The sequence below is a fragment of the Falco punctatus genome (genome assembly GCF_963210335.1).
Source record: "Falco punctatus genome assembly, chromosome: 2".
Lineage (NCBI taxonomy): Eukaryota > Metazoa > Chordata > Aves > Falconiformes > Falconidae > Falco > Falco punctatus.
In genome coordinates this window covers 25,323,229-25,351,171 of record NC_137581.1, presented here as the reverse complement: position 1 = coordinate 25,351,171, position 27,943 = coordinate 25,323,229, and the positions used below count along the sequence as shown (strand labels likewise).

Below are 27,943 nucleotides of genomic sequence, written 5' to 3'. Positions count from 1 at the left end.
GTTCTTTGTTGCTTTGTTCCAGGTTGGGGATGGGAACCCGCTGAGGCTTTGGAAAGCCTCGGTGGAAGTTGAAGCCCCCCCATCAGTCGTCCTGAACAGAGTGCTGAGAGAACGTCACCTCTGGGATGAGGACTTTTTGCAGTGGAAGGTGGTTGAGAGCCTGGACAAGCAGACAGAAGTTTACCAGTATGTTTTGAACAGCATGGCTCCTCATCCTGTCCGAGACTTTGTCATCCTAAGGTAAGCAAAGGGCAGTTCTCCAGTACCTTTGCTTCTTGCAGTGCATACAAGGAAGATCTGGTCTTATCTCAGCCTTCACATCGGTATAATTGTGCTTCAAGAACTCTGCTTCTGGGCAGAAGCGTTGATTTCTCAAACTGAGTTAAAATTGTACACCTAGAGTATGCTGACCTTTTCTCTGATGTAATTTGAGCCGCACATACTCCTGAGGCCATAAATATAATTTCTTCCTTAGAACAGATGTCTGATAATAGCTGCTGTTCTCTCCTAGCTTTGTTTGTTATCAAAACAGTGCAAATAGAACCCAATTGGTTTTTACACTGCTTTTGTTGTTCTCTGGGGAATGTTTGATGTTTAAGAGCCAAATGTTTAGCAGAGAAGATAGCGATGCTTTTAAGCTAAGGTTGTTATACGATGTCTATATAAGTTGTTATCTTAGATTTGCAGTTGCAGTCTTTGTAGACCAAGAAATGCTAACCCATAAAACTCCTAGTGTGGAAATGAACAGAAAGAGGCAGTAGATATGTATTCTGACTGCCTTCTAGGGGATGACATCTCTCAAATAAATGTATAGCTGTGTATCAATATTTCAGACTCAATCCCAGTTCTGACATTGTCTATCTGCCTGTACAGAGCAGACAAAAAATATTGCCTCTTATGCACCTTCTGTCTTTGAAATCCTGGCCCTTTGCTTGCTAGGAGCTATTGTGGAGCTGCTGACATTTCACTTACAGAATCAGTCCTACAGTTATTTATTTCAGGATGATTCTGTGCATTCCCATTCTTGGTCTTTGCTTTCTTTGATTGGAATGATGCACCCAAGAAATACTAAGCAGTTTTGACAAAGGAGATATCCCAGTGAGATAAGAGGGCACAAAGATTGAAGGAAAAAGATGAGCCAAATAAAAGGGATGTACTATTATAATTATATTTTATGAACTTCAGTATTTTCTTAAAGAATGATAACATGCAGATATTACCAGTATAAGGGAAGAATTGTTGGAAGTCTTAGGGGAAAATATAAAAACTCTTTTCTTTAAGTTCTTAATAATGTTAAAACATCAGTCCTCCCATTTATTTCCTATGCCTTCTCACAGTATACTGGGCTAAATTAATTATTTTATATTTATTCTAATTATTTATATTATTTTGTAACTGTTTTTCTTATATAATTGACTTGAACTAGTGATAAATTTGGCCCTCTGCATAGCACAAAGAAGGTTGTCTGGGAGCAGCAGGGAGGTTTTGATGACCATAATTCTGTCCTTAAATTTGCCACTATTTACTGTTAGATTTCATGGTTGTTTATGTTCTTTAAAGACCTGCCATGCAGTCACATCCATTAAAAAAAGCTTGCCATCAAGTTCTCATTCTTTTCACTAACCCAGGCAGAATGACCCCCAAGGACTGAAATACATATCATAAAACTGAATTCTGGTGGGTATTTAAGGGGTGAAAGCAGCCATCAGGCAGATCTGTCAGATTCTGTTGTTTATCTCTTTTGATTTATATCGTTAAGTGTAGAGCAAGGTTAGCCAGCAGTATCGCAGCCAATTTGATACCTTGTGATTGGTGGGAAGCGAACAGTGAAATTATAATTCCCCTCTGGGGACATGAATAAATATTTTTTAACAGACTGTGATTTTCTCCTTCCCAATCAAAGTTTTGGCTGTGAAAGGATAAACTTAGTTGGGTTTTTTTTTCTTTTTTTCTTTTTTTTCTCTTTTTTTTTTTTTTAAATTTAAAGTTAACAGTCATAACAAGGGGATTAGGCTGCCTTGAGAAGACTCTAATGGTAAGGAAATAGGGGCGATGTTTCATATGCCTGGGATCTGACGCAGGTCTCAGCTTTCCTCCCCGGGCATTGCTTTTTGTTAAAAATTCCTGAAATGTTTAACGTTCAGTAAGTATCACAGCATATCTGTGGGTTAGGTGCCATACCCATTTTTCTACTGTAGGATATTTAAAGAAGTACAGAAACTGGCCTAAATCTGTATAACTGGGAACAGGAATCTTAAGTCTTCTGCAGTCTCTGGGATACAGTTTTCCATTTCACAAATGGCCCAAGTAAGTGCTGCATAGTTACCAAAATGATATGGTCACATCTAAGCACTGTGCAGACATTCATAGTAGATGGTTCAGCATTTCACAGTAGATCTGAAGTGTGATTTCGTCCTCTCCGTGTGTTTCATCTGCCAAGATAGCTCATCGTTTTTATTAATGCACAGACACATGTGAAACCTTCTGAAGTCACTATCTTTCTGCAGTGTCTTGAATAACAGCTCAATTTCATATAAGAAAATTGCAGAATGTTAAAATTATCTGCTGAAGTCCAAACTTCAACAGCCTTTGAAAGCAGCTTACCTGCTAAAACATGATACTTCCCAGGGTAGCATAATCCCTGTCTCAGACAGTCCGTGGCAAGATGATGTACATCACACAGCACAGTGGGAATTTCTCATTTCTTTCCGCAGCATAGGAAAGAGCACAGACCTATCCTGTGACATTCAAGGCAGATGAGAAAGATGTGAGACACTAGAATATGTAGAGAATGCTTACAGCACAAGTGAAAAATTTTAAGTATTAAAGTCTAGGTCTCCTGAACTTGGTGGAGAATTTCTGCAGCGTTTAAGAGAGGCTAGAAACTTGGGAGATGGAAAAAATGAAAGGGCATTTTGTTTTTAATTCAGATACCTTTGAAACATGTTCTGGGAGTTTCAGAAGTCAATGTGGGTAGTAGAGAGGATTTCTGCTGTGCTAAACTGTATTTTTTGTTCTATAAATTTGTGTGGGTGCAATGCAACATTTCATCCTTTGCTGGGTGGCTTATGCTCACTTTATCTCCTTTTCAAAACTTCTGTCTGCAAAAGGCCGTATCGTGGCCTGTAATTTATAATGGTTACAAAATGCTCATGTGGAGAAGAAAAACTTCTCCACCTGGAGCCTGCAGCAACATAGATGGGTGGCCTTTCCACATCATGGTCTGACTCCCTGCTGGGGAACACGAAGCATCTCCAGGACCTCCTGGGACAGTCCAGTGGCCTTGTAGGCAATAACAAGGACAGACAGACAAGCAAACTTTAGTTTTAATCCTGATTCTTGCTCCTGTGCCCAAAAGCTTTGTTACTAAAGTGATTCCATCTTCAATGTGTTGCTGCAGGACGTGGAGGACAGATTTGCCAAAGGGGATGTGCATGCTGGTTGCCATCTCTGTAGAGCACGAAGAGGCTCCTCTTATGGGAGCTGTGCGAGCCATTGTGATGGACTCTCAGTACCTGATAGAGCCGTGTGGCTCAGGGAAAGCCAGGCTGACCCACATCTGCAGGATTGACCTGAAGTAAGTATCCCCAAAAAGCAGATGTCCATTCAGCAGGGCAAAAACCTCCAGACTGGGGACCGCAGGTTTGGGGAACAGAGAACACAGTCGAAGTAGTTTTGCTGCTTTGGAGTCTTCCTGCAGTCTTTTCTATCCATCAAGCTCATTTCTCCACTCAGCATCTACCGCTGTTATGATGTGATCATAGAAATAAAATCTGCTTATTTGATTACTGCAAGGGAGAACTTCAGAGTACACTTACAATGACAAGTATTTGAAGGCTCCACCGCTGTGGGCAGCAGGGAGTAGGAAGCATGGCGAGCCTTTTTCTGCAGGGCATACTTCTTAAGTATCTGAGTTTCTCAATAATTCTCTTTCCGTTTCTTCAGAGGACGTTCCCCAGAGTGGTACAACAAAGGCTTTGGACATCTGTGTGCAGCAGAAGTTGCCAGGATCAGAAACTCATTTCAGCCTCTGATTGCTGAGGGACCAGAAACAAAAATCTGAGGAGGTGCTCCTGGGAGCATATGAGCGTAAATCCGGGTTTGGCAGGGACCAGGAATGCTGAAAGCAGGAATCTGACTGGACCTGGGTCTGTACAAAGCTGAAACAGGAATTTTATAGGAAAGTTCTTTTATTCTGGAGGCTTCACCTCCCCCTGCCACATCCCTTCTGTATTAATTTCAGTTATTGAAGTAAACATTTCTTCAGAGAGCTTTTATCATTATTACTTTAAAATCAGACTATTGCCATTACTTGTGTGTTACATAACTCTGGTATTTAAAGGCTTCCAAGAAGCATATTTTAATTGTAAATAAATTATGTACAGTATGTATATATTTATATTATATCTATATATATGTATATGTATAAATTAATTATTTTGTATATAACTCAGTGCAAATCACTTGCATCAGTTGGACCTGAAGTGAATCTGTCACTTGTTTCTTAGTGTGTCACTGCTACATAATCTGTGTTCGCTGTTGTCACAGGGCTACCAGGCATCATCCATGTGATAAGAGAAACACCTGTTCTCAACTGTGTTTCGTGTTTGTGTATGCTGTGAGAAGGTACCTAGAAATAGATGTAGGAAGAATTAAAAGAGCTGAGGAAGAAGGAGGTTACTGTATGTTGAAAAATAATGAGGAGCGGATCAGTTTCACCAAATTAAATATTTGAAAATGTAACTGAGATAGGCCATTTATATTCAGCTGCAGAATTGTGACTGTTAGTACAAGGTGTTGAAAACTTACCTGTTGCCTTAATTAATGGTATATCTGCCGCTAGAGACCCTCACTACGTGCAGCATTCAAAGTAACTGCTTGGACTTGGAGAGTGCAAGATAATGCTGTATGTACCGAGGTGTCTGAAATCAGACTGGTAAGTTATGAAGCTGTAAACTAATTTTTTTTTTTTTTTTTTTTTTTAGGATTTTGTCTATGTTCTGAGTGTTTCTGTGTTCTTTCCTTCTCCCATAGAGATGGCTGTTAAAAATCTCCAAAGCAGATTTTCCATATCCCATGGACACAAAAACATGCAGATGAATACCATGCCTTGTAATATTCTTACTGTACAAATAACTGAACTTTTTTAAGCTTTTAAACACATCTCTGAGATTTAAAAGACTAAATGCAGACTATGCTTGGAAAAATTGCTTTTATAGTAACAGCAAGCATTTTCATATTATATTGCACTGATCTGCATGTCCCTGCCTCTGTAGGCATTGGTGGGAGCAGAATTAGCCCCTGACTATGAGGAGTAGGAGCCATTTAAGCCTATTAAATAATTTCATTTTCAGGGACCTATTATTTTGCTAATGGAAGAATGCTTTAAAAGTAATAATAATAATAATTTGTCAACGTTACCTTTGAGGCAGAGTTCTGTTTTGTTTTTAACTAACCTAAGACCAAAAATGATATTACATCTATGACTCAATAAGAATGTACAAGCCTGTTAATACTGTTCTTCATTAATCGCATTTGTTCACTTTGACTTTATTTATTGCTGCATAAATTAGCTGTGTCATTCATAGCCAGTGTTTTAGCTCAGTCCTTCCAACAAAATCCATTAAGATTAGTATGAGATCAATTAAGCAGGATACATTTCCTACTCGAAGCTATGGCTTTGTGCCCTGATTCACTAAATGGGGAAGTCTCTTCAAAACCAGTGCATTGAGCCTGCCCCAGGTACAGGGGCTGTGGGGTGGACCACGTGTGGTCCTTGATAGCTGCTAGAGCACGGTGCCATCGTGCACACATGTGAGGGCTGCACTGGTGGGGGACAGTCCTGCAATCCGAGGAAGCAAGCCAGTGGACAGAGGCAGGGTGAGCCAGCACAGCGTCCCCTTGGAACAGCAGGACCCTTACAAAGTCACTCTTGTCTTCCCCCGTGAGCTCTCACCCGTGTTTTATTGTGTAACTCATAGGATGAGGGAGGCTGGCTGCCCATGAGCTCCTCCTGCCTTGAGCGTAGGGCCAGCATGGCAATATGCAAGGACTGCCAGATTTCAAGTGTAAAAGACAGGGGAAGGCTCACACCCTTGCATGACCGTGCTGAGGTCTGGCAGTCACCAGCCAGCCGCAGGGCACCCACGGTGCCTAGGTCCAGCCTTCCCGGGAGCAAGCCGTGGCTTGTAAGCTGGCAGGGCAAGGCCAGCCCCTGGTTCCAGCAGGATGGCCGCCCCAGAAAGCGGCACCTTGTCCCCAAACGCCTGTAGCCAAGGCAGCAGGTTTTGTGCCAGCTGTTTTCCAAAACACCACCAATTAGAGCACTTCTGCTACATTAGTTTGCATAAACAAATACAATAGTGCCTCAGTATTAACGGGCACAGAATTTCTGGCCCTCGGAATGGCAATTGTCTAACAGTAAAAATTTCTTACTAAAATGAAGGGAAAACCTGGACAGTGGTTTTATCCTGTCTGACAAGTCATCACTTAGCTGGAAGGGGTCCTGTGCCACCTGTTAGCAAGGTAGGGTTGTCCTACCCTTGCAGAAGCTCAGTCATGTGCTTATGGCATCTTTAAGCTGTGTATCAATGAAATAAAATTTCTTTAAAATGCACATTATGCCATGTCTACCATTCAGCTACCACAGTATTTTTATTGTTACATTGCCATTGAGAATACATTATGATAATTGCATTTTTAAATGTTATACTCATATCAATACCTCATATTTTTACCTCATCTGTTGGTATCAGTCATTAATTGTAAATAAACAATTGCAGAGTTGAATAAATTTGCATACACTAAAGAATCACTTTTCCTTTGTGTGCTCATTTTGTCCATTGGCACAAGAAACATGGTACATTTAAGCCCTTGCTTTCCTTATTGCAACCTGCAGCACACTGAACTGTTCTGTTATGGGACTTCAATAATGATTTTAGGCTCAAAATGATATTGTGGTTCATTATATTTATCCTATGGTGTCTTTAAGCATACGTGAGCTTCATGGCAAAGATTACGTTTTCCAAAGAAGCCATTATGCTAGGGCAGCTGGCATGAGAAAAGTAAACTCACGTCCTCAGCAGTATTTGGCCCCGGATTCCCACTGAATTCAACCGCGTTTCTGCAGCAAAGTTCGTGTCAGTAATCTAAGGCTAGGTTCATAGGAGCCAGTGCTGAATGTTGGGTCCATATTATCAGACTTCAGCCATCTCGAATCCATCAAGCCACTGCAAAAGAAAATAAGATGCAATGCAGAATAGTGGTTTGTGGTTTGTCTTATACATATCTAGAGATGGAATAAACGTCCCTGTGGATGGGCCTTATATCTCTCCAACTCTCTCTGGAATTATCAAAAGCAGCACAGTCTCACAAACAGGATGCTGAGCACAGGGTCAACTATGAGAGGCCATCTAGGAAGGGATAAGCCTTTATGTCCCACCATTCAGGGAAAGCTCAGTGTTAAACTTTGGACTGAAAGGAAGCACATTTCTCCAATTATCTGCCATGGCAGAGATGGTCAGCTGTGTAAGTCTGTCCTTGGTTGCAAAAAAATATAGTATGTTATGCATTCTCATTCCCATCTCTCCTTCCCACCCACCTGCAGCCATGTGAGGGCAAACAGACTGTCTTAACCTTACCAGCACCGATGTTTCAGCTCCTGGTATGCGCAGTCCTTGCACTGTTGAGTTCTTGGGCATCCATCCTCTTTACAACACCTTGCAGGAGTCACCAGCAAGGCATCTAAGTTGCCCATGAGCCAGCAGTGTGCCCTGGTGGCCAAGAAGGCCAGTGGGACCCTGGGGTGCATCAGGAGGAGCGTGGCCAGCAGGTGGAGGGAGGTTCTCCTGCCCCTCTGCTCTGCCCTGGTGAGGCCACAACTGGAGTGCTGTGTCCAGTACTGGGCTCCCCAGTTCAAGAGGGATGGGGAACTACTGGAGAGGGCCCAGAGGAGGGCTGCAAAGGTGATGAGGGGACTGGAGCATCTCCCTGATGAGGACAGGCTGAGAGAGCTGGGCCTGTGTAGCCTGGAGAAGAGAAGACTGAGAGGGGACCTTGTCAATGTCTACAAATATCTTTGGGCAAGTGTCAGGAGGATGGGCCAGGCTCTTTTCAGTGGTGCCCAGTGACAGGACAAGGGGCAATGGGCACAAACTGCAACACGGGAAGTTCTACCTGAATATGAGGAAGAACTTCTTTGCTTTGAGGGTGACAGAGCACTGGAAGAGGCTGCCCAGAGAGGCTCTGGAGTCTCCTTCACCGGTGAAATTCAAAACCGACCTGGACATGACTGTGCAAGCTGCTCTAGGAGAACCTGCTTTAGCAGGGGGTTGGACTGGATGATCTCCAGAAGTCCCTTCCAACCCTGACCGTTCTGTGATTCTGTATCCATGTCTGAAGCACTTGCTCTGCAGAACTGATGTCAGCCTTGGAGGATCTTGGCATGACTAAGAAATATTGCTCTTCAAAATGGCAGGTATCTGTTAGATGAGAGCACAGGCTGAGCATACTGACATGACTGGGAAATGAAAATACTGGAAGAAATATCCAGAAGACTGCTGGAGTCTGCCAGTCAAAGGAGAGGATGAAAACTGATACTGCTGCCCCAGCTCAATAGTGACCTGGAAGAGCTGGGGAGCAGAGATGTTGCCAGAGAGGAAGCAGCACTTGAACGGCGCGACCCACACTTGAACCCTTGGGGATTCAGCATGGCCACGTCATGCTCTCCTTGCCAGATGTATGCCAGCTATACCGTGCAGAAAGCAAACATTTCCCCCCAAAGCAGCAATGGATGCAGAGCCGGTCCCACCTAGCACTGTGTGACAGCAGGCTGCCCCGCTGCAGTGTGCCAGAAACCGAGCTCAGCAAACACACAGGTACATGGAGCCGAAGGGCTGACACAGAGTAGAGCAGTGGGTCTGGGTTAATGAGTAACAACAGGGAAAGCATTGCAACACTGCAGATAGGTACGTATTTGCCTGTCTTTCATAGGCTAATGTTGGGGAGGTCTCACACACTCCCAGATACCCTCCCTAATCCACAAGACCCAGACACCAAGAGCCTCTGTGCCTCTCTTGAAGAAAGCCTCTCATGCCATCCCTTGCAGAAAAAGTAACCTGAATACTTATCTCCTTCCACCCCTTTGATTCTGAAACTAGGATCTCTATCCTGCCACCACTGACCACTTACCACTGACAGGTAGCTGTTTTCCACTGCTCTCTTCTAAGCCCAGCTCTTCAGCCCAACGTGCCCTCTTTCCTGCTTCATCCCTGCATGCCTGTCTGGGTTCCAGCCTGAGCCCTCCTCACCCAGCCCAGGCTGCACAGGAGGCCACAGGGATCAGCCTTCAGGGCAGGGTAACAGTGGCCAAGTCGTCAGTGGTCCCCTCCCCAGCTGCAACTGCCAGGCATTGCCAGCTCTGTCTGCAAATGTCCCCACCCCAGCGACAAATCCCTGGGGACAAATCCCTGGGGTGAGGAGAGATGGTTTCTGCTTCTCTCCTCCAAGGAGGCAGGAAGGCAAGAGCAGGAAAACAACCAAAAGCTTGTACCACTGCACAGGTGCTCCTTAGTCCCACCGCAATGACAAGTTGGGGCTTTCCATCCTCTCCCAGCAGGTGTGTGTCCAACAAGATGGGGAGGCTGAAGGCAGCCATGGTTTGAAGGCAGTGAACTGCTTTTTACCTTGAGCAGGGACTTGAACCTCAGTTCATTGGCAGCAGCTTGCAATGAGGCAGGATGGGGTCCCAGCTGTAACTGCTTTAACGAGAAAATACCTCGTTCTTCAGCAAAAGCTTCTGCTCCAGCAGGAGACTGCCCTGCTTGGCCAGAGCAGCTGCATGGAGCTCGGCTGGCAGCCAGCTAGGGGATTAAAGCTTATTTCTTAATCAAAATACTCAATTCTGCAAAAGGCACTAGGGAAACAGCCTAAAACTGCAGACTCTGCTCTTTCTCTTTCACCTGCTTGTAGCAGCTCTGGGACAGAGAGAGCTGAAACACAGAGCCAGCACTTGCTACAGGGAGGATTTGCAACAGCTTGCAATTTATGGGAGCAAATTAGCCACAGGGACATCTGTCCCTCCCCAGGCCACGCCTGGCCTGCTCCTTGCTGGAATGACTCCTTTTCCTTGAGAGAATGTATATCAAATTACTTACTTTTTTTCTTTTTTTTTAAATTAAATAAACGTGGGAACCACAGGTGGTGGAGCAGATGACAGTAACCCTCGCAGCAGCATCTGCTGGCCAGTACCCCGCCACGTGTGGGGGACAGATGCTCACTGGGTGCCTGCACGCATCCTGACCCCAGACCTGCATGGGGGCAGCAGTCTGGGGTCTGCCAGCCCGCTCAGCCACCCTGCTGCGTGTCACCCAGCCTCACCAGGCTTGGTCTGCATGGCAGCAGGACCAGAAGCACCACAGCTGGTCTGCCTTGACCACAGGGGTAACTGAAAGCAGATAGTTTGTTTATCAACACCAGCCACCCATCCCTGTGACATGCTGCTGGCTAAACAGCATCAGCAAAGAGCCCACCACAGCTGCAAGTGCGGATTGCCCTGGGTTTACAGCTGCTCCGGTGTTTTGCCCAGTCTCAGCTGGCTCCTGATGGGACCGTGACTCAGAGCTGGGCCTATGAAGTGAGAATGCAGGATTTAAGCTCTTTAGCCTGGATTCCTCTTTCCCTGAAGAGTCACGTCCTTGTCTTCCTGGTGCAGGGAGGAGGGATCACACCAGCCTGTACCCCTTCTTACCCAGGCTCGCAGCGCTGGGCTCATCACACGTCTGCTGCTTTGCAGAAGAGGTTAAAAACCTGATGTAGAGATAACTTCCCATTCCTCAGTGGATGTATTTGGGGCTCCCTGGTGAGCAATAGGGCTATTAGTGAAGAAGTATGAGCCCTGCTGCTGCAGCTGCATTGTCGCAGCATTGGCAGCCATGCCCACACGCAGGGCACACCAACAGCTCCCTCCTGGGGCCGTGGGACAGTGACAGCACCGTTTCGAAGCCAGCTTTTGGCAGGCCACCTTTCCCACCTCCCACAAGGTTGCAGAGCCTGAGCCAGACTGCCCCCCAGCACGGCACCGATGCACGCCCAGCCCTGCCAGAAGAGAACCCACCCCAACGCGGGGTGAGCCACCATGTGTTTTAATTCCATACCCTTCCCAAACACTGGACCAAACCCCATCCACCAGCATCACCTTGAATGGGGCGTGCTGCCTGGCCACGCTGATGCCCAGCCATGGCCTGATGTCTTTGTGAGCTGCGGTTATCATCCAGCGGTCTCGCGTAATTCTCTGCACAGTCAAGGAGGTGCCAGGACACTTGTAAATTGCTGAGCAGTGACATTCATCACACTGCAAATAAAAATAATGGTTGCAAATAATGAAAAATTAAATGAGTATCACTGGGCTAAGCTAAAATGTTACAATATGGCCTCCTTGGCCTCCCAGTATTTCTTGCCTTGGGCGACACTTTCCAGCAATCACTGGTATTTATCAGAAAAGAGATACAGTTATTGCATTTGGGTTTTTCAAATAATTGAGTAATTTAATCTTTTAAGTGCCTCTGAGATCACTTGCTGTAATTAAAGACAGAAGATGAATGACTGAAGTACAAGAGCATTGGAGGACTTTAAAAATGAATGTGTCCTTGACTGCATCTCCTGTGCATTTATATAATGATTATCCCACATTAATATGACCAAACAGATAAAAGGACAAAATAATAAGAGCTTGGTTGCATTATTTTTCTTCCAGCCCCAAAATAATAAATCACCAGCTGGCGGAATGTGCCTGTGAATACCAAGCAGGAGCAACCACGTGCTGCTGAGAGCAGGACCCCACCGCCTCCCGCTGTGAGGTGCAAGGAAAGGCAATATCCGCTCACGGATCCTGCAGCAATGTGGCAGATAAATGAGTTACAAATGTGTATAAAATTCACAATCTTCCATCAGAAGCGGACTTAAAGGCTCAGCTAGTGCTGGGAAAGATGACTGCAACACTGGCAGCTTACTTTATGGGCACTTACTTTCTTAGCTTTTGGAAATAAGACCCATTTGATCCTAGTGGAGAGAGGGAGGCAGAAGGGTTGCTGCAAAGCAATAACTATCAACAAAAAAATCTGTAAGGTCTATAAACAGTATTTGTCTTCTAAATAAACTATATGCTCCGACATACCCATGTCATACTTTGGTGGTTAGCTCCCCGTTTCACAGCCCAAATGTAAAGTATGTGCCCAAAGAGGGAAGAGGAGGTGGTGAGAGAGCTGGAGCTGGCCCTGCTCCACCTGCCAGGCAGCACTACGCCCCGGGATCACGCCTGTCCCGGGCCGCAGGAGCAGCACCCTTGCACCCCTCCGGGCACCCTCTGGTCCGACCGGAGAGGCTGCAGCCCTCCCCACCAGCTTGCTCCCCTCCCTTTCCTGGCAGGGCATCTGATGGGCTCCAGCTTGACTGCGCTATTGCCAGACTACAAAACTTTGTCACCTCGTAAAACTTTACAGCACAGGTAGTTTATACCGTTACACCTCTTGAACTAAACACTTGGCCAATTTGCGATTCCCTCCAGCAGGAGGAAACCCAGATTTCGTGGGTCAGGTGTCGTGTATGCGCAGCCCAGCTGGCTCAGAGTGCTGCAGAAAGGCTCCTACAGAGCCCTGGGCGCAGAAGGTGGCAACAGCCAGCTCACCACTGAGAGCCAAGCCACCACCACAGCCAGCATCTCACCGGGACGTGCCATCCGCTCTGCTCTTCCTCTGGGCCCCGCCGCATGTCCCGCTTGGGAGGTGCCTGGGGCTCAGCCCCCCTCCGGCTTGGAGGCGCATCCCAGCAAGGAACAGGCCTGGGTGGGAAGATCCAGCTTGGAAGCTTCTCTGGCTCCTGAGAGCCAAACAGGTGGGACTGAGATGGTGCTGCCCAGGTCCTCATCTTCCCTGCAAGGACTGACACCATAAAAAAAAACCAACAGTGAGAAGTACATTATACATCACAGGTTAGAGGGGAAGAGTTAAAACTCATCCCTCCCTGCCAAAAAAAACCCTAAAGTCTTGTGCATTACTCTCTTGGTAAGGAAGAAACTCTTTCTACTAATAGAAAGTAGAAATTAAGTAGAAATTCTTTAGGTTTAATTTCTTTAAGTAGAAATTAATCAAAACCTGATGTGAATTTGCAGCAGTATTTAGAATCTATCATTGCTGTCATTCCCACTGCTTTGCTCAGTGCTAGTGACAGCAACCACCTCTCCTGCACTTCAGACCCCCACAGGCCTCCTGGGACTTGGGCCAGAAACCCACCTGGACCAGCTCAGGACAGCTGGGACCCCATAATGATGCTTTGTGGGTTGTGCTGTGAGTAGCTCTTGTGACGAGGAAAAGGGTTTTGACAGTAAAATTCATCATGTAGGAGGTATATCATTAAGGGACAAATATGGGAGATAGGGAGCTTTCAAAGTAGATTTAAAAAAAAAAAAATTTGTTTTTTAATTAAGAATATTTGATTTTTAACAAAGAATATTCCCATGGCCCATCTGACTGTTCCCTCAGCTCCCAGGGTGAGGACCTCGTGTAGCTGCTTGTGCCTGTGACTTTTCTGCCCTGTTCATTAGTATTTTCCCTGACTTCTCTCTGCCTCACTGGCCTTTCTGCCACTCCTTCACAAACACACAAAGCATCATAAGATAATAGCCAGCAAAACGTCAGCACCCACAAGTATCTTGGCTGCAGGCTGCTGTTATTTCAACCTTCTGGTTTCTTAACGATCTTAGTTTTCTCAGAACCATTTGACAGTGATGTTTCTGTTCAACTCATGAAGCAAAATAAAAGCCTCTCATACATTGGACCCTGCCACTTTCGTCTCACCTCGTTAATTCCTTCTTTCTCCAACCCTTTAAAAAGGGTGGGCTTAACCAGCCAGCACCAGCCATAGCCTTGTGACAGCTGGGGAAGAGTGGTTTGGCAATCCACGACTGGCACGTCAAAGACTGGAAGAGCTTTCCCCTTTCTTTTCCTCGCCTCCTCTTCTTGGCTTTGCACGAGTGGAGAAGGAACAAGACTGAACTTTCTCAGCTGAAGCTGAAGCCTAGCTAAAACTGTCTCTTTCACTCTGAGTCAGACCATTTTCACCTAAGGGTCTGTTTGTTTGTTTTTGTTTTTTTTTTGCAAGCAGAACAAACAGATCAAGATTTCTAAGTGACTAAAAAGCAAACAAACACAATGCAAGGAGAAAAGTGAAGGGCAGGCTGTGTGTTTAAACATGCTGACACTTGTATGGCCACTGTCCTATTAATTAGTATTGTCCCTTTCTGCTCCCACTTCCTTTTAACCTTGACATTTACTTTCCTTGGGATGTTTAACAAGGATGCCACAAACTGACTGCTTAGTGCCACAACTATGCTGACAAAAACCCTCAAGACTGTGAGTAACTCTACTGGAATAGAAGAGCTGTCAAATCCACCGCAGTGTTACTATGGAATAAGCTATCCCAACGAAACACTCTTATATTGGTATGGTAACTTCCACAGGCTTTTAAAATAATAACAGTCACTAAAAAACCCTACACAAAACCAACAAAAATTCAAAGAACCAAAACCCCTCCAAAGGAGTAGATCTGTTGGAAAAACCTCTCGTAGACACAGGCCCCAGCCACCTCCAACAAAAGTTATATGTGACATTGGAAAAACAAACAGAAACACTTAACTCCTTGCAGAATTGCCATAACAGCCTCTCCTAAGGTACTCTGTACTTCATGTTGCAAACAGAGAAATTGGACAGATTAAACAATAAGATCATGATATGGTTTGTAACTTACTGTATCTTTATTTAATTTCTGAGATTGTCATAAAAACAATGTAACACTCGTTCTTTCGTTTAGCAAAGACGCCCTTCCCACAGTCACTTCTGCACAGTCTGTTCAAGAAATAAAACAGAAGCTCTGCATTCACGTCACAAAAATACTTGGAATAAAACCATGATTTTCTATTTTACAGCATGTTTAATCTGGAGCACTGAGCAAACGGGCAACAATATTTCATTCAGAAACACTGCTAAAATCAAGAAACTAGTTCTACACAAGATACTGTGTGTTAGCATCCATCACATGCAGACTCCGGTTGCTCTTCAGAAAACAAAACACTGTCTTCCCCTGAGCTGCCTTTGTGGTTGGACTGTAGAGTCCCCTCCACTCAGAGCCCTTGCCACTGCCACCGTTTCTGCCCTGGATGCACAGGTGGTGACAGGGAAGTGCCAGATCATCGCTCACATGTGGGTGTTGCACACAAGTGCCCCACAGCCCACAGCCTGGTTGCAGGAGGCGATTATCGCATCGATCTGCATGAGCACACCGCAGTTCTCCTCGGACTGGTACCTAACCTTTGCCTGCTCAAGGGCCTTTTTGTTGTTAGTGGAGGATGATTTTTTCCCAGAAGACTGACAAGAAACTCATGCTGGCCCCTGATGACATAAAATGAAGCAGATTCCCAAAGCAAAACCATATCATTACGTCCCTCAGGCCAGCCTGCATTTTCCCGGGGCCATCACCGTGCAGTTTGTTTGCCGAGAGCTGCATGTCACTGTGCACGGAGCACCACAGGCAGGCTGCTTAGGAGAAGACTTTGGCAACTGTCGTGCCCAGCTTGAGCTGGCCGTGGCTCTGCGGTGCTATTTAAAAACTCTTGAGAAGGGAACTGTGCCACAGGCTGTGTTATTTCTATGGGCCACGGCACCATGAGTGGATGCAATCCTACGGCTTCGTAGCAACAAATCCCAATTTACCTACAAATTAGATATCCAGCTGGTGCCATCTGCCTGTCGGTGGTTACATATCACCCAGCCTCTATGGGAAGAGCCTGCAGCGTCTCCCCTGCGCTCGGGCTGCTGCTGCGGCTGGGCCATTAGGAAGCACACGGCAGCTCCTCCCTGGACGGTTAATTCCCAGCAAAGTCTCAGGACGGGTTGATGCCCACCAGCACGGCACCCATGCTCTTCTGCACTTGTCGTGCCTTGACCCCCTGAACCCCTGAGACACATACACCGGGCTTCTCGGAAAGATCTGGCCCAGACTTTTTGTTTTACCAAAAGCAAAATAATTATAACATACATACACGCACACATATAACATACAAGTTAGGCATGACCTGGCTACAGGTTGTATTAAATGAACATCACTTTTTGTTATGTACTGTGAAGGCATCTGACTACTGGGGCAACGTATTGCAAGGTGGTTCATAGCCATGCCATGGAGAAAGCCATTTGCCATTTCATACATTTAGAGAGAGCTTTTTCTTTGTAACCCACACTGCATCAGGCACCAATGCATAAATATGCAGCAGTGTAAAATTTTCTCTTTTTCAGCAAGTCCTATTGGGCCATAAATAATTTATATATATATATATATTTAATACTTCATCACTTACCCTGAATTTTTCACCTTAATCTCAATACCAAAATATATATTAGTGCAAAGAGAGACCACTTTAAGATTGGAACTAGAGGACAAATATATTAACCATTATGATGTTAATTATTTTCTATTTCTACAGATTATTTTTAAAAAATATAATCTTAAATTAGAAATGGAAATTGTATTCCATATATAAGTTTTAATTTACAGTACAGAATCACAGAGCCATAGAGTATTCGGGTTGAAAGGAACCCTGGGAGGTCATTTAGTCATCTGCTAGTCATCTAGTAGATAAACATCACATTTAATGCAGCATAATCAGCTTTAGTAGATAAATAATTCTTAATTAACACAGAGCACATTTCTTTTAAAATATTCTTTCCAGTGAGTGACATTATTCACATAGCAATAAAAACACACTTACAGCTGAAGGTGATGCAGGCCTAGAGTTAGAGAGCAGAGAAAAATGACCTCTCTGCTTTATACTGAGGACACTCCTCATGCAGTGATTCACGAGGCAGGCAAAACAATGTAGGGTTTTTTCCACTCCCTCTCAATTTCTACTGCTAAACACTGTTGCTAATATTTTCCTAATTTATTTTGCTGAGAGAAAAATAAGAGAGCCTTAGATGTCCAGTAATACTTCAGGACGAAACGCTGCCAGGGACAGATCCAGTTGCTCAAAGGAGACCCTCCAGCCAACCTGGAAGAGGCTTGGAGCAACAGCGCCAACATCTCAGACCCTGGCAAAAGCAGCAATAAAGTGCTGGACTATTACACCAAAATGCTGGGATTTAACGTCTCCACACTCAACAGAGATGGCATGCAGATACCATCTTACTAACATGTTTCCAGCAGGTAGATAGCCCAGCAGCAGCAGAGTGACAGTTGTGTGCAACTTGCTGCAAGGAGTGCAGGAACGGGGAGCTCCAGCCCTGCCACATCCATGGCTGCAGGACAACAGGGCACAGGGTCAGGCACACAGCTTTCTGACAAAGGAGACAGTGCAGACATCCCAGCTCCTGCTCTCTGCTTTTTTTTCTGAGTAAATACAAAGAGAAGCCCTTCAACCCTTCCCATCTCTTCCCGTCAGATGGCATGACCCCTGACATCACTGGACATATCCCTGCTGCTCTCCCCATCGAGAAAGACATAGTTCCTTTAGCTGAAGTTCCTCAGTGACATCCTGAAGTCAGATGCAGCTGTCAGCAACCTGAGGAGTAGTTAACTGATTTAGCAAGCAGAACAGATTTGTGTCCCCCTGTTCTTCCCCCTACATCTGCTTTAGGGAAGGGGGTGTCCTTCCTTCTGGCACTGCTTTGTGCAATTCTCCTCCATCTCTGCTCAGTCACGTTCCATGCTCTGATCAGGTTCTGGCTCTGATCAAGCAATATCAGCATTCAGCCTTCATTTAGAAAAGCAAACCATTTCGTTTCTCCCCAGTCTTCTCCCGGATAATTTGACATTTGGGCTCTTCCATCACTCCATGTCTTCAAAACATACTTTCACCTATCCATCTCAGTGAGGCAAAACCAAGGAGGGGAATGCATCTACTCAACAAAAGGTCCCAGGGAAAGTTGTGAGATAACTCCAACCACAGGAATTAAGGACTGGCTGGTCATAAACCAAATGTACTAAAACAGAGAAAATGATTTCTGGAAGCCATATGCTAGCAATATCTTCTCAGTGTTGATGTCCTGCAGTATCAGGCAATGTAAATGCCTTCCTCATGCTGAAGCAATCACAACATGGTGTGCCCTTATTTCAGATTTCCCAAGGGGATGCAAGAGAAAGGGTGGTGAGTGATGTATTCAAAGTGGCAGCTCTATTTATACCTTCTTTTGACCCTCTTGGAGTAGTAAGTAATGAAGAATATAGTAACAATAAAAGCAACAAATATGAAAGAGATAAAGGCTAACAATGATTTTCTGGTTTGGAAGAAGTGGCATTCAGGACACAAGGCAATCTCTTCTGGGCACAGCAACTCAGGAGTTTCAGGACCAGGAAAACCATTATTGTCAATGATTTCTCTGTAATGTTTCAAAGAAGGCTTTGGTTCATATCGATTTGCAACGTAACTGTAGAGACCATATTTAGGAGCAGTCTTGTCATTAAAAGAATAGACAAAATATCCTTGCAGATTAACATTGTCCAAGGTGTAAGCTGCAAAAAAAACCCAAAAGGTTGAAGAAATTAATAAATGTCACTTCGGCATTCAAGAGCAGTACCATATGCCAGTACATAAAGCAGAGGCAGGAGGGTGTTAAGCTCACATCTGCACTTCCCTTCCCCAAAATAACATAAGGAACACATACATCTGTGAAGTGTTTCTCATAAAAAGTAAGAATCTGTCAGCCATTGCCAGACTGTGTGACCTGCAAGTATCCTGCAATTTACTTCCTTGTGCTTGGTAAACACAGCTGCGCGTGCATGGCTGCATTTAACGTTCAGCACGGAGCGGACCGTGCAAAAATGGCTCTCCTTTTTATATATGAAAGAATACAGGTTTGGGTTTTCCTGCAACTGGATTTCTGCAGCTTGTTTCTCTGATTGCTCCTTCTCCCTTGCACAACACCTCCTGATGGGGACAGCCAAGGAACAGAGGACGTCAGGCTGCACTTCTCACCAGCAAAGGCACGGTTACACCAGAAAAAGATGCACCCATGCTAAGGTCACATACAGGGGTATCACCAGCACAAGGGGAAAGCCTATGCAAATCACAGTCCTCTCTAGTTATTGACCCAAGTTTCTGATCCAAGATGACCTGTATCAGTCTTTATTGAGAACATGTCCACAATCCATACTGCTAACTGGGCTACTGGAAGAGGTCCAGCAGCTGGAACATTAACCTTGGGCCATCAGTCCTGCTTGACAAAACCAATCAAACCACAGTAGTAAACACAAACTGTAATATTTCATTTCTCAAAATCACCATTTTAAACAAATTAAAGCAACATCTTCTAGCAGATGAAGACAGGACTGAAAGCTAACAACTGCTGAATTTTCATATGCCTCTGGAAATTGTTCTTTTTGCAGCTACATACAAGACATTTAGCACCTCTAACCTACTTCTCATGTGTAAAATGAAATAATATTTACCTACCCTTTTACAGAGCTGCTACCCAGAATAATTAGTTTGTGTTTGTAAAACTGTATGTGGATTTAATAGTGTTACATAAATGGTTACTGCTGTTCTTTGTTTTCAATTGGCAAAGATGTATTTAAACAGTGTACAAAGCACTTAAAAATAGTGCCTCAGTCCAAAAGGTCCCACACTGTATTCTGGAATCATTTATCTGCACATACCTGTTGGCTCCCCTGGAACAATGCAGGTGAGCAACATTACACGCATAAATGCTGCTACATGCAGTCCCTGAAACCAGCTGGAGGAAGAAGGCAGAATGGGAACATTAAGGCATGAGCACGCAGGTAGGAAATCCCCTCTCATTCCTCTCCAGCATGACACTGAGGTACGGACACAAGATGTGTAATTCGTCTCAGTTACTGTAGAGGGTCTTGCAGAAAAAAATGCAAGTTTTGGAGAAACCTGAATCATCCATGATGCCTAGGTTAAGAGCTTGCTCCCTGTGTAAGGACAAGATGAACAGCACAATACCAGTGTGGGAGAAGAAAAGAGAATGAAAAAGCTGCTATTACTGGTGGACCGAACACTGGAGGAGTATATGATGTCAAAAGTGAGAGAGTGAGCTTTAAGGCAAGTATTACGGCAAGTTAGCAAGGACATACTCATCCATGACAAAGAAGGTGGAAAGACAGGAAAACACGGCTTACAGGTGATGGTTAGATTGAGAAAACATAAGAGCTATTTCTAGGCTGAAGAGAAGAGAGAAGGAAGTAATTGAGAAATACTGGTATGAGTCCAGTACAAACAGCAAAGTTTTGTAAAAAACAGGGGGCTGTGAAGGTGTTCTGGCTAATGGGAAATGGAAGAAAAGCCCATATCTATACACACTTTGAAAACAGAAGTGCCAAGAACTCGTGTGGTCTGAAGTGTAGGAAGGAGAAAAGCAATACAGAAAAACCCCACAGACTGAAACCCTAAGTCCAAGTACAGCCACGGTATGCTTTTTTAACTATGGATGCAGAAGACATGCAGCCAATGCTTCAAAATGCTGGAGAAGGAAGTCTTGGGCACTTAATATTGATGTTCAGTAATTCATGACAGAGGTGGAAATTACAGAGGAGGGAGTTTAAGCCAGTGACAGAGTGGACAGGATGACCTAGAAAATTATGGAACTGCCAGCCATCCTTCACTGCCTAGCAAAAGAGTGGAAGAGCTTATATAAGGCTTGATAAATAAGAATTACAGGAGAGATATGATTAATGCCAATCAGCTTAGCTATATGAAAAATAAATCTTGTCAAACTAACTTGACATCTTTTTTATTATATCAGCAGATCAATAAAAGTAATGATGTTTGATGTAATATACTTAGAACTTCACAAGGCAAGTGACCTGGTATTATATGGCATTTGGATGGAGAAAATAGAATGTTACGAGGTCAGGGGGCACCCATAATAAACAGATTTCAACTGGTCTCGAACAGAACCGGTAAGTCTAGAAATGTAATTGCAGGTAAGTAAGTGTCACAGTAGGTGTATTTCTACTGTGATCATGGAGATTGGCTTTTGGTACTAAGCTATTTAATGATCTTAAACGTTTGCAAATAACACAGAGATTAGAGGCATAATTTAGCTAGTGTAGCAAGCTTTGTACAAGCAAATAACTGGTGTCTGAATGTGACCAAATGTGAGGATGTCAAAGAACAAGCAGACCACATTCCAGCAGAGGGATTTCTGCCTGGGGTGCAGGACTCAGTTAACCGAGTTTGAAATCTCAGTAGATAACCACACAGTGCGTGTAACCAACCTGCTGCCGTGGCCAAAAGGGCTAATGGGCTGCTCAGATGTACAAAAGAGGAGTAAAAGGGTAAGAGGTTACGTTATACCTGCTGAGATATAGGTGTGGCTGTGGTAGGAAGAGTGTGTCCGGGTCTGGGTCTACCCCTCTCAAGAAGAATGCTGGCAAATGGGAAAAAGTTTAATAACTGAAAGGTTCTAAATGATGTTTTATAGTAAGGGACACAAAGAGCTTTGTCTGTGTTATTTATCCAAGACATAAATGAGAGAGAGCTTGTTTTCTGTCTGTGAACACCTACAGAGGAAAAACACATGGAAATATACAAAAAAATGGCTTACAGCTGAAGCTAAAGAAATAAATACTAGAAGTAAGATTTATATGTATCTATACACACACTTATATATAAAAGCAGTAAATAATCACCCACTGCAGCAACTTACAGTAAGGTGTATTAGATTCTTCATCAGTAAAAATTATTTCATTCGGGTCTTGTGCTTCTCTCAAAAAAACAGTGTGCGTTGTGTGACAGGAGACTCAAAATGCCTCCTTTTTGCCTTGTAATTTCTGAACCTTTGAGAGACAGAAAAAGATTGGTTTGGGTTCCGAATAGCAGGAAAGAGTCCAGGAAACGGCATAATGAGGTAGATAGCTGAATTACTATGAAGATCACTGTTGGATAAGATCACTGTTGGATAAGCTACAGAGACAGCTGAGGAACAGAACTCATAACCAGCCCTGAGGCACATCAGTGGAGAGAAGCAACAAAGCAAAACAACAGTAAAAGTGCAATAAGAAGAAAACCTGGCTAAATACATGTGGAGCCACTCACATAACATCTGCTCAAATTTCTAGAATCCACAAGTTTTTCTACTGTCTCATGCAGAACATGTGCAAGGTCAGTCTTCCTGATGTAACGCCAATCAATCATACAGCAAAGAAAAACGCTGTTACCAACATCTCATTTATGGAGTATTCTAAATAGGATTTTTTTTTTTTTTTTAAGTTAAACATACTCTGTCACAGGGCATATACTAATACTGGGATTTGTGACGACACATAAACCATCTATGGTTCCTTACCTTTTAAAGCTTCATTGATGTAATTTTGGATGTAATACACTCTGAGCTTATCATGCACCATATTTCGGCCATCATCAATTCCATTAGCCGTTACATAAACTGGGACATCGCCATACTTTGATTTAACCCACTTGAGCAATTTCCGCAGTCCCCAGGGCACTACTGCAGCTCTGCTGGGGGAGTGCAGCCATGTGATGTCATTGATCATTTGAACTTCAAGATAGTGGTCATATTTTACTGCATCTTCTTTCTCCCAGCCCACAAGGGTAGTGGTGTAGTGACTCAAGGCAAAAAAATCAAACGAGCCCTGGATTAACTTCTTTTCATCTTCTGAGAAGTAAGGTAAGTGGAAATTATACAGGTCAACACTGTTTCTTCGGTGAAGCCACGCTCTCATCACCTGCGGGTAGTCACCATTCCCAAAGATGGGCTCTGCAAGCCAGCCAATGTCGAACTCTAAAATTCTGTCAGCAACTTCTTGGTCATTCCTGGAAAAGGGACAAGCTGGTTCTACCCAGTCGGCTTGTAGAGCTATAGAAATTTTACCCTTCTGAGATCTCCTGAATTCTTTGTCATAAAGATGCCATGCTTTTGCATGGGCTTTCAAGAGGTTGTGCCCTGCGGTGTATGTCAAGTTTTTCACTGATGGTTCATTCATTGTGATCCAAAACTTAACATGGTCCCCAAGACTTGTAAAGCAGAATTTGGCATACTCAACAAAAGCCTGAACAGTTTCTGCATTTTCCCAGGCTCCATATTTGGCAAGGGAAACTGGAAGCTCTTGATTCTCAGCCATAGGTTGCCATAAAGCAACAACAGGAGTTATGTTAACTCTGAGAAGTTCACTAGCAAAACACTGGTAATAGTGTACAAGAGTGTGGTTGATTAGAGAAAGGTTACCTAAGGGAAGGATTAAAGACCATTTCAGTGAAAAATGGAAGTGTGTGACGTGCATTTCTTGCAGGAGAGAGATCTGGAGCCTGATAGCAGCAAAGTCAACACAGTGACGCTTGCGTTTCGAGGTGAAAACTCCATCCACTTTAATAAGCTTCTTCGTCTGGTGAACATCCCACACATAAACATTAGAGTCAAGAAACTGGGTGGGTGTCGTGTCTACCTAGGTAGAATAAGAAACATACCAGTTTCAAGCTGTTTGTTCTAGGTAGGTGGGAACATCACAGCCATCAGGTACAAGGTAGTGAAAGAGTATCATCAGTCAAAATATGGCATTTAGCACCTCTCTTGCACCTCTGAAACAATAACATCTCTGGCTCATATGAATGAATTAATTTTCTGTTATCATGTGACATCAGGGAAGTACCAAATCTATACATCATTTTCATCCTACTTTCCAAACAAGCATATGCTAATAGTCACCATGTTTATATCTTCTCCAGATTGCTTCAGTCTGCAAGGGAAAAAAGGGATTGCTCAGGGATAAGGCACTAAGCCTGCAACAGATCTCCAGAGAAGCAGATCTTCAGCAAAGACTACAGTAATTTTTAATGTGTTTTTCTTTCAAGATTAAGAAGGGCCTACAGAGAGACTGTGTGTTCTAAATCACCCAGTAGATTCACTTTCAAGACCACTCCCTGAATGCAGTAAAAGAAATAATGAATGCATCATCATTCCCGTGTTCAGTTCTTTTCCTGACTGTGATGAAAGATGAGTAACGGTCTGCATTGGACTTTTAGCACAAATTCAGTTGACAAGCAGGATTTTTCCTTCTTGCTAAAGACGTCCTTTTTTATTTAACTCATACTGAACTCATTTCCAAGTTATTTTAGCAATCTGTTCATGTCTGAACCAATTTTTTTCCAGGCCTCCGAGTAAACCCATTATATGTTGCTCCAACAATAATGCATTTCTCCTAAGTCTGTAGGGCCTCAGATGTCAGAATTGCCTGTATGACATACGGACACAGTAGAAAATGGGCTTTGCAGGGTCCCACAGAACTATACTTCCACTTTTAATGAGTAACACAAATGTGCTAAGGACTAGAAAATGAAAAAGTGAATTACTTAAAGTAATGCACAATAAAAAATCTCCTCATTCGTACTCTAGCGTAACTCTCACAAGAAATACCCAAACTACAAGATACTAGTACCACAAGTGTTTATTTTTTCCCCTTTTTCCTTTTTTTTTTCCCTTTGGTGCACAGTTTCCCCCTGAGTTCACATTTCCTTGTCCTGCCCTCTGTTTGAAAAGCAGGTGTCAGCCTACAACCAGTGTTCAACTTGTAGCCGAGGCTCTGCAGACTGTATAAAGAAGCTGCTGAAAATCAGTTGCTATTTTCTCCGGAGAGGTCAGTACTGTGCTTATAGAAGAAAGTAATAAAAACCAGCATGTCTGAGGGAAATTGCTTTTCTAGAGAATTGTCCCTTGTAGATTACTAAAGCATGTATTGCCACTAATACTGTGGGAATGCTGTCAAAAGAGTTTTTCCACTGTGATGCATCTACAAATCACACTACCTAAGCCTTACAGCACAAAATGTTTCAATGGCCTTTTGAAATGAAAATATTCAGCTTTGAAGGTTTTGGGGACGGGAGGGATTTTTTAACTGTCTTAGGCTGACTGACTCTGCAACTTCATAGCTGTTATTGATCTCAAAGGCAGCAATTCCATTTCCAATCCCTAATCTGTCTGGGAGCTAGGAGGATAATGACTGTTTAATTTTCTTGGAAATCAGTGTATCAGGTAAGGAGGCTGCAGTATTTTTCAAGAGAACAAACTCAGATCTTACTTTTGGAGTGAGAAAAAAAAAACAAGCCCCCTATAGTCCAGCCTTAAGAAAGGTTCTGTCTTTGTGGAAAATCTAAATTAAAAATTCTGTTCTTGGATCAAGCCTCAGTGTTGAATTTAACTACACCTCTTTACTGTGGTTAGAGAAGCCCTGCAAGCCAAAACAGCATCTGAGACTTACAGAGCCAAAACGTTAGAGACCATAACCAAGCTATAACTTCTACTCATGCAATGAAGTCTTAAAGTTTGAAAGATTCTCCCAAAGCACCAGATTTAGTTGAAATAAAGAGTGAGATCTATGAATTGGATCCATGATACAGCTGGGTGCTGTCCAGGGGCACTGCAGGTCTCTGTCAGACACCGTACTACACAAAATGACAAAGAAGGAATAGAGAAATTTCATTTAAATCTAATATTGTGGGTTTTTTGTTTTTTTTTTACCCAAAAGCCCTCTAACAACAGTACTAGGATATATATGCATACGATGCAGAAACATGCCACTGGAGTTTTAAGAGCTTTCAAGAAGTTTTCTGAAACATACCTTATCACAGCAGATAAATATATTACCAATTAAATTATGGACATGAAAAAGCAGTAGTATTTCACATTTCATAGACTAGGACATTTGGAAATACACTTTAGCAGATCTCATCAACTTCCATTTGAACAGGACTGACTTTCAGTAACTGATCACATAATGTGTCCAGGGAAGATGAGCATCAGACCACTTTCAATTTCGGTATGTTTTACTAAAGCGTTATTTATCGTATGTCAATCTGACTGGATCTCTTCAGTCACACAGAGAAAGTCTAGTGAAGAATGAAAGACACAGTGTTTGGCACAAAAGTGTTGTATACATCTCCTTGCAGCCCTCTGGTAATATATATTGGCAAAGACACCCTATCCAGCAAATTTATCAATATGAACTTGTGCACTGATCTGGCTGGACAGCCTCTCAGCTTTATCATCAGACTCACCTGAATATAGTTGTCAACAATTCCCCAAGCAAAGCCGCAGGGAAAAATACCTTCTACAGGCTGGTTTTCAGGCAAAGGTGGGAAGCCATTTTTTTCTATCAGCTTTTGATAAAACAAAACAGAAGATTTGGGCATGAGCTTCTTGTCGTGGCTTTGAAAATCAACATAAAACAATCCACGTCGGATGCTGTATCCCCTGTGCCATTCAAAGCCATCCAGGAGGGACCAGACTGTGTAGCCAAACACATTAATTCCGTCGTACCGGATGGCTGCGGAAAGAACAAAACCAAACTTATCGCAGCGCTCATTTTTCCTCTGTAGATTACACCGTACCAGCAATGTTTGCAGTATTTATGTGTAAGAACAATACAATAGGTCAGGTAAGTATCTCAGGGCTTGCCTCAAAGCCCGTTCAGGGAAGACATTTCAGCCGCACTCAGGGAGCTGCCAGGTCATGGATGCACTGCGCAAGACAGTAAAGGTACCTTTAAACAAGCCAGATTTAGAAAGAGAAGCAGCCCAGCAGCAATCCTATGAGCAGTGCTGCTAATTAGACATGCCAAAGCTCAGCCTCGGAGCAGAGCATGCTACACTGGAACTATCTGCAACAACTGAGCAAGTCATTGCACTGCCCTGCACGCTGCTAAACAAGCTCTGCAGCTTGCTCCAGCACCGCTGAAGTGCCATTAATGCAGCACTAGCCTGTATGCGAACAAAAGTTATACTCTTTTTTTTTTTTTTTTATTTTCTCCTTCCCCTCCACTAGAAATACATATTAAGAAAAACCTGGCAACACTTTTGGTGTGCTGAGGAATTTTTATTACCACAGATTTTAGGTAGAGGTGATAATGCAGGCAGGACCTCTTTATTTGATAATTCTGTCTCTTTACGTCTTTTACAGCATAGCGCTTTCCAGCTTAAATACTTATGGGTTTCTAAAAATATGTATATGTTCTAGGTCAACTGTTTGACTTCTAAGAATCACCACACACCTTCAAGGTTAATATCAGGGTCTACTGGCATCTGTTAGTATTGCCAGAATTACGGATTTATTTTAAGATTCCAAATGGCACTCACTTCTAGTTGTATTAAATACTAAGATTCAGCAAAATGTTCCTGGGCAAGGCTCAGCTTCAGGAAAGCACAAAGGAGTGTGCTTATTTTAATTACATAATTAGACCCACCCTTATTCAGCAATGCATTTAGGCACATTCTTAAATGTTCTTTTGAACTCGAGTTTGGCTCTGTAGTCAGCAGAGTTTATCTTTATTACTCACCATCTTCTGTCAACCTAAACTTGGGTACTAACTGAACGTAAAATTTTCCAGCCTAGTAACACTGAAAGCAGTATTTCAGGCAACCAGAATATCAAGATCCTAACTTCCCATTTTTATTAATGTACCTCATTACAGTCAGTTATGAAGGACCGCATGGATTCTTGATTGTAACCCTGTTTGAATCAATTACATGAACCGCAGTTAAATAAGCAATGAATTTGGCCCAGTGTCTATCTGAGGTCATGAGGAAATGTCTAAGGAAAAGGAATATTTCTCCTCCTAAAGGCATCATTCTTTTGTGTTTGGCAAACACCAGTGTTTTTCTAACCTATGCATGCATCCGTGATGACATCTGCCATACCATACCAGCAGAGTAAAAGCCAATACAGGTCCACTTTGTGAACCAGTCTCAGTGAAAATTTCTCTTTGAACAGCACCTCACCCCTTCCGTAAGTCATCACACGGCACTCCCAGGCTTACTGAGCACCTCGTAAAAATTGTCCTCTAACCCTTCTTTAAAAATGTATTAACTTTTAAGTGTCACCTATGAAAGAAGCAACTTGAAAACTCTTGGAATTTCCAAAATGTTTGGAAG

At 43.4% G+C, this 27,943-nt stretch overlaps 2 protein-coding genes across 14 annotated transcripts in view; one reads left to right on the top strand and one right to left on the bottom strand.

Moving 5' to 3' along the window:
* Positions 1-7,166, top strand: part of STARD13 (StAR related lipid transfer domain containing 13) — a 312,260-nt gene extending 305,094 nt beyond the window's left edge. For all 11 annotated transcript variants that reach the window (XM_080377503.1, XM_080377500.1, XM_080377506.1 and 8 more), the window contains 3 exons: positions 23-240; positions 3,401-3,577; positions 3,946-7,166. In XM_080377503.1, the coding sequence (XP_080233629.1) occupies positions 23-240; positions 3,401-3,577; positions 3,946-4,063 (513 nt within the window). In that variant the 3' untranslated portion in view covers positions 4,064-7,166. The remainder of the gene's footprint in view (positions 1-22; positions 241-3,400; positions 3,578-3,945) is intronic.
* A 13-nt stretch (positions 7,167-7,179) lies between these two features.
* The window catches only part of KL (klotho), a 67,042-nt gene continuing 46,278 nt past the window's right edge, over positions 7,180-27,943 (bottom strand). For 2 of the 3 annotated variants that reach the window (XM_080377513.1, XM_080377512.1), the window contains exons 3-5: positions 26,072-26,340; positions 22,350-23,466; positions 7,180-18,552 (exon numbers count right to left, since the gene is read on the bottom strand). In XM_080377513.1, coding sequence (XP_080233639.1) covers positions 18,215-18,552; positions 22,350-23,466; positions 26,072-26,340 — 1,724 coding nt within the window. In that variant the 3' untranslated portion in view covers positions 7,180-18,214. The remainder of the gene's footprint in view (positions 18,553-22,349; positions 23,467-26,071; positions 26,341-27,943) is intronic. The other variant, XR_013926384.1, reaches the window with a different exon arrangement.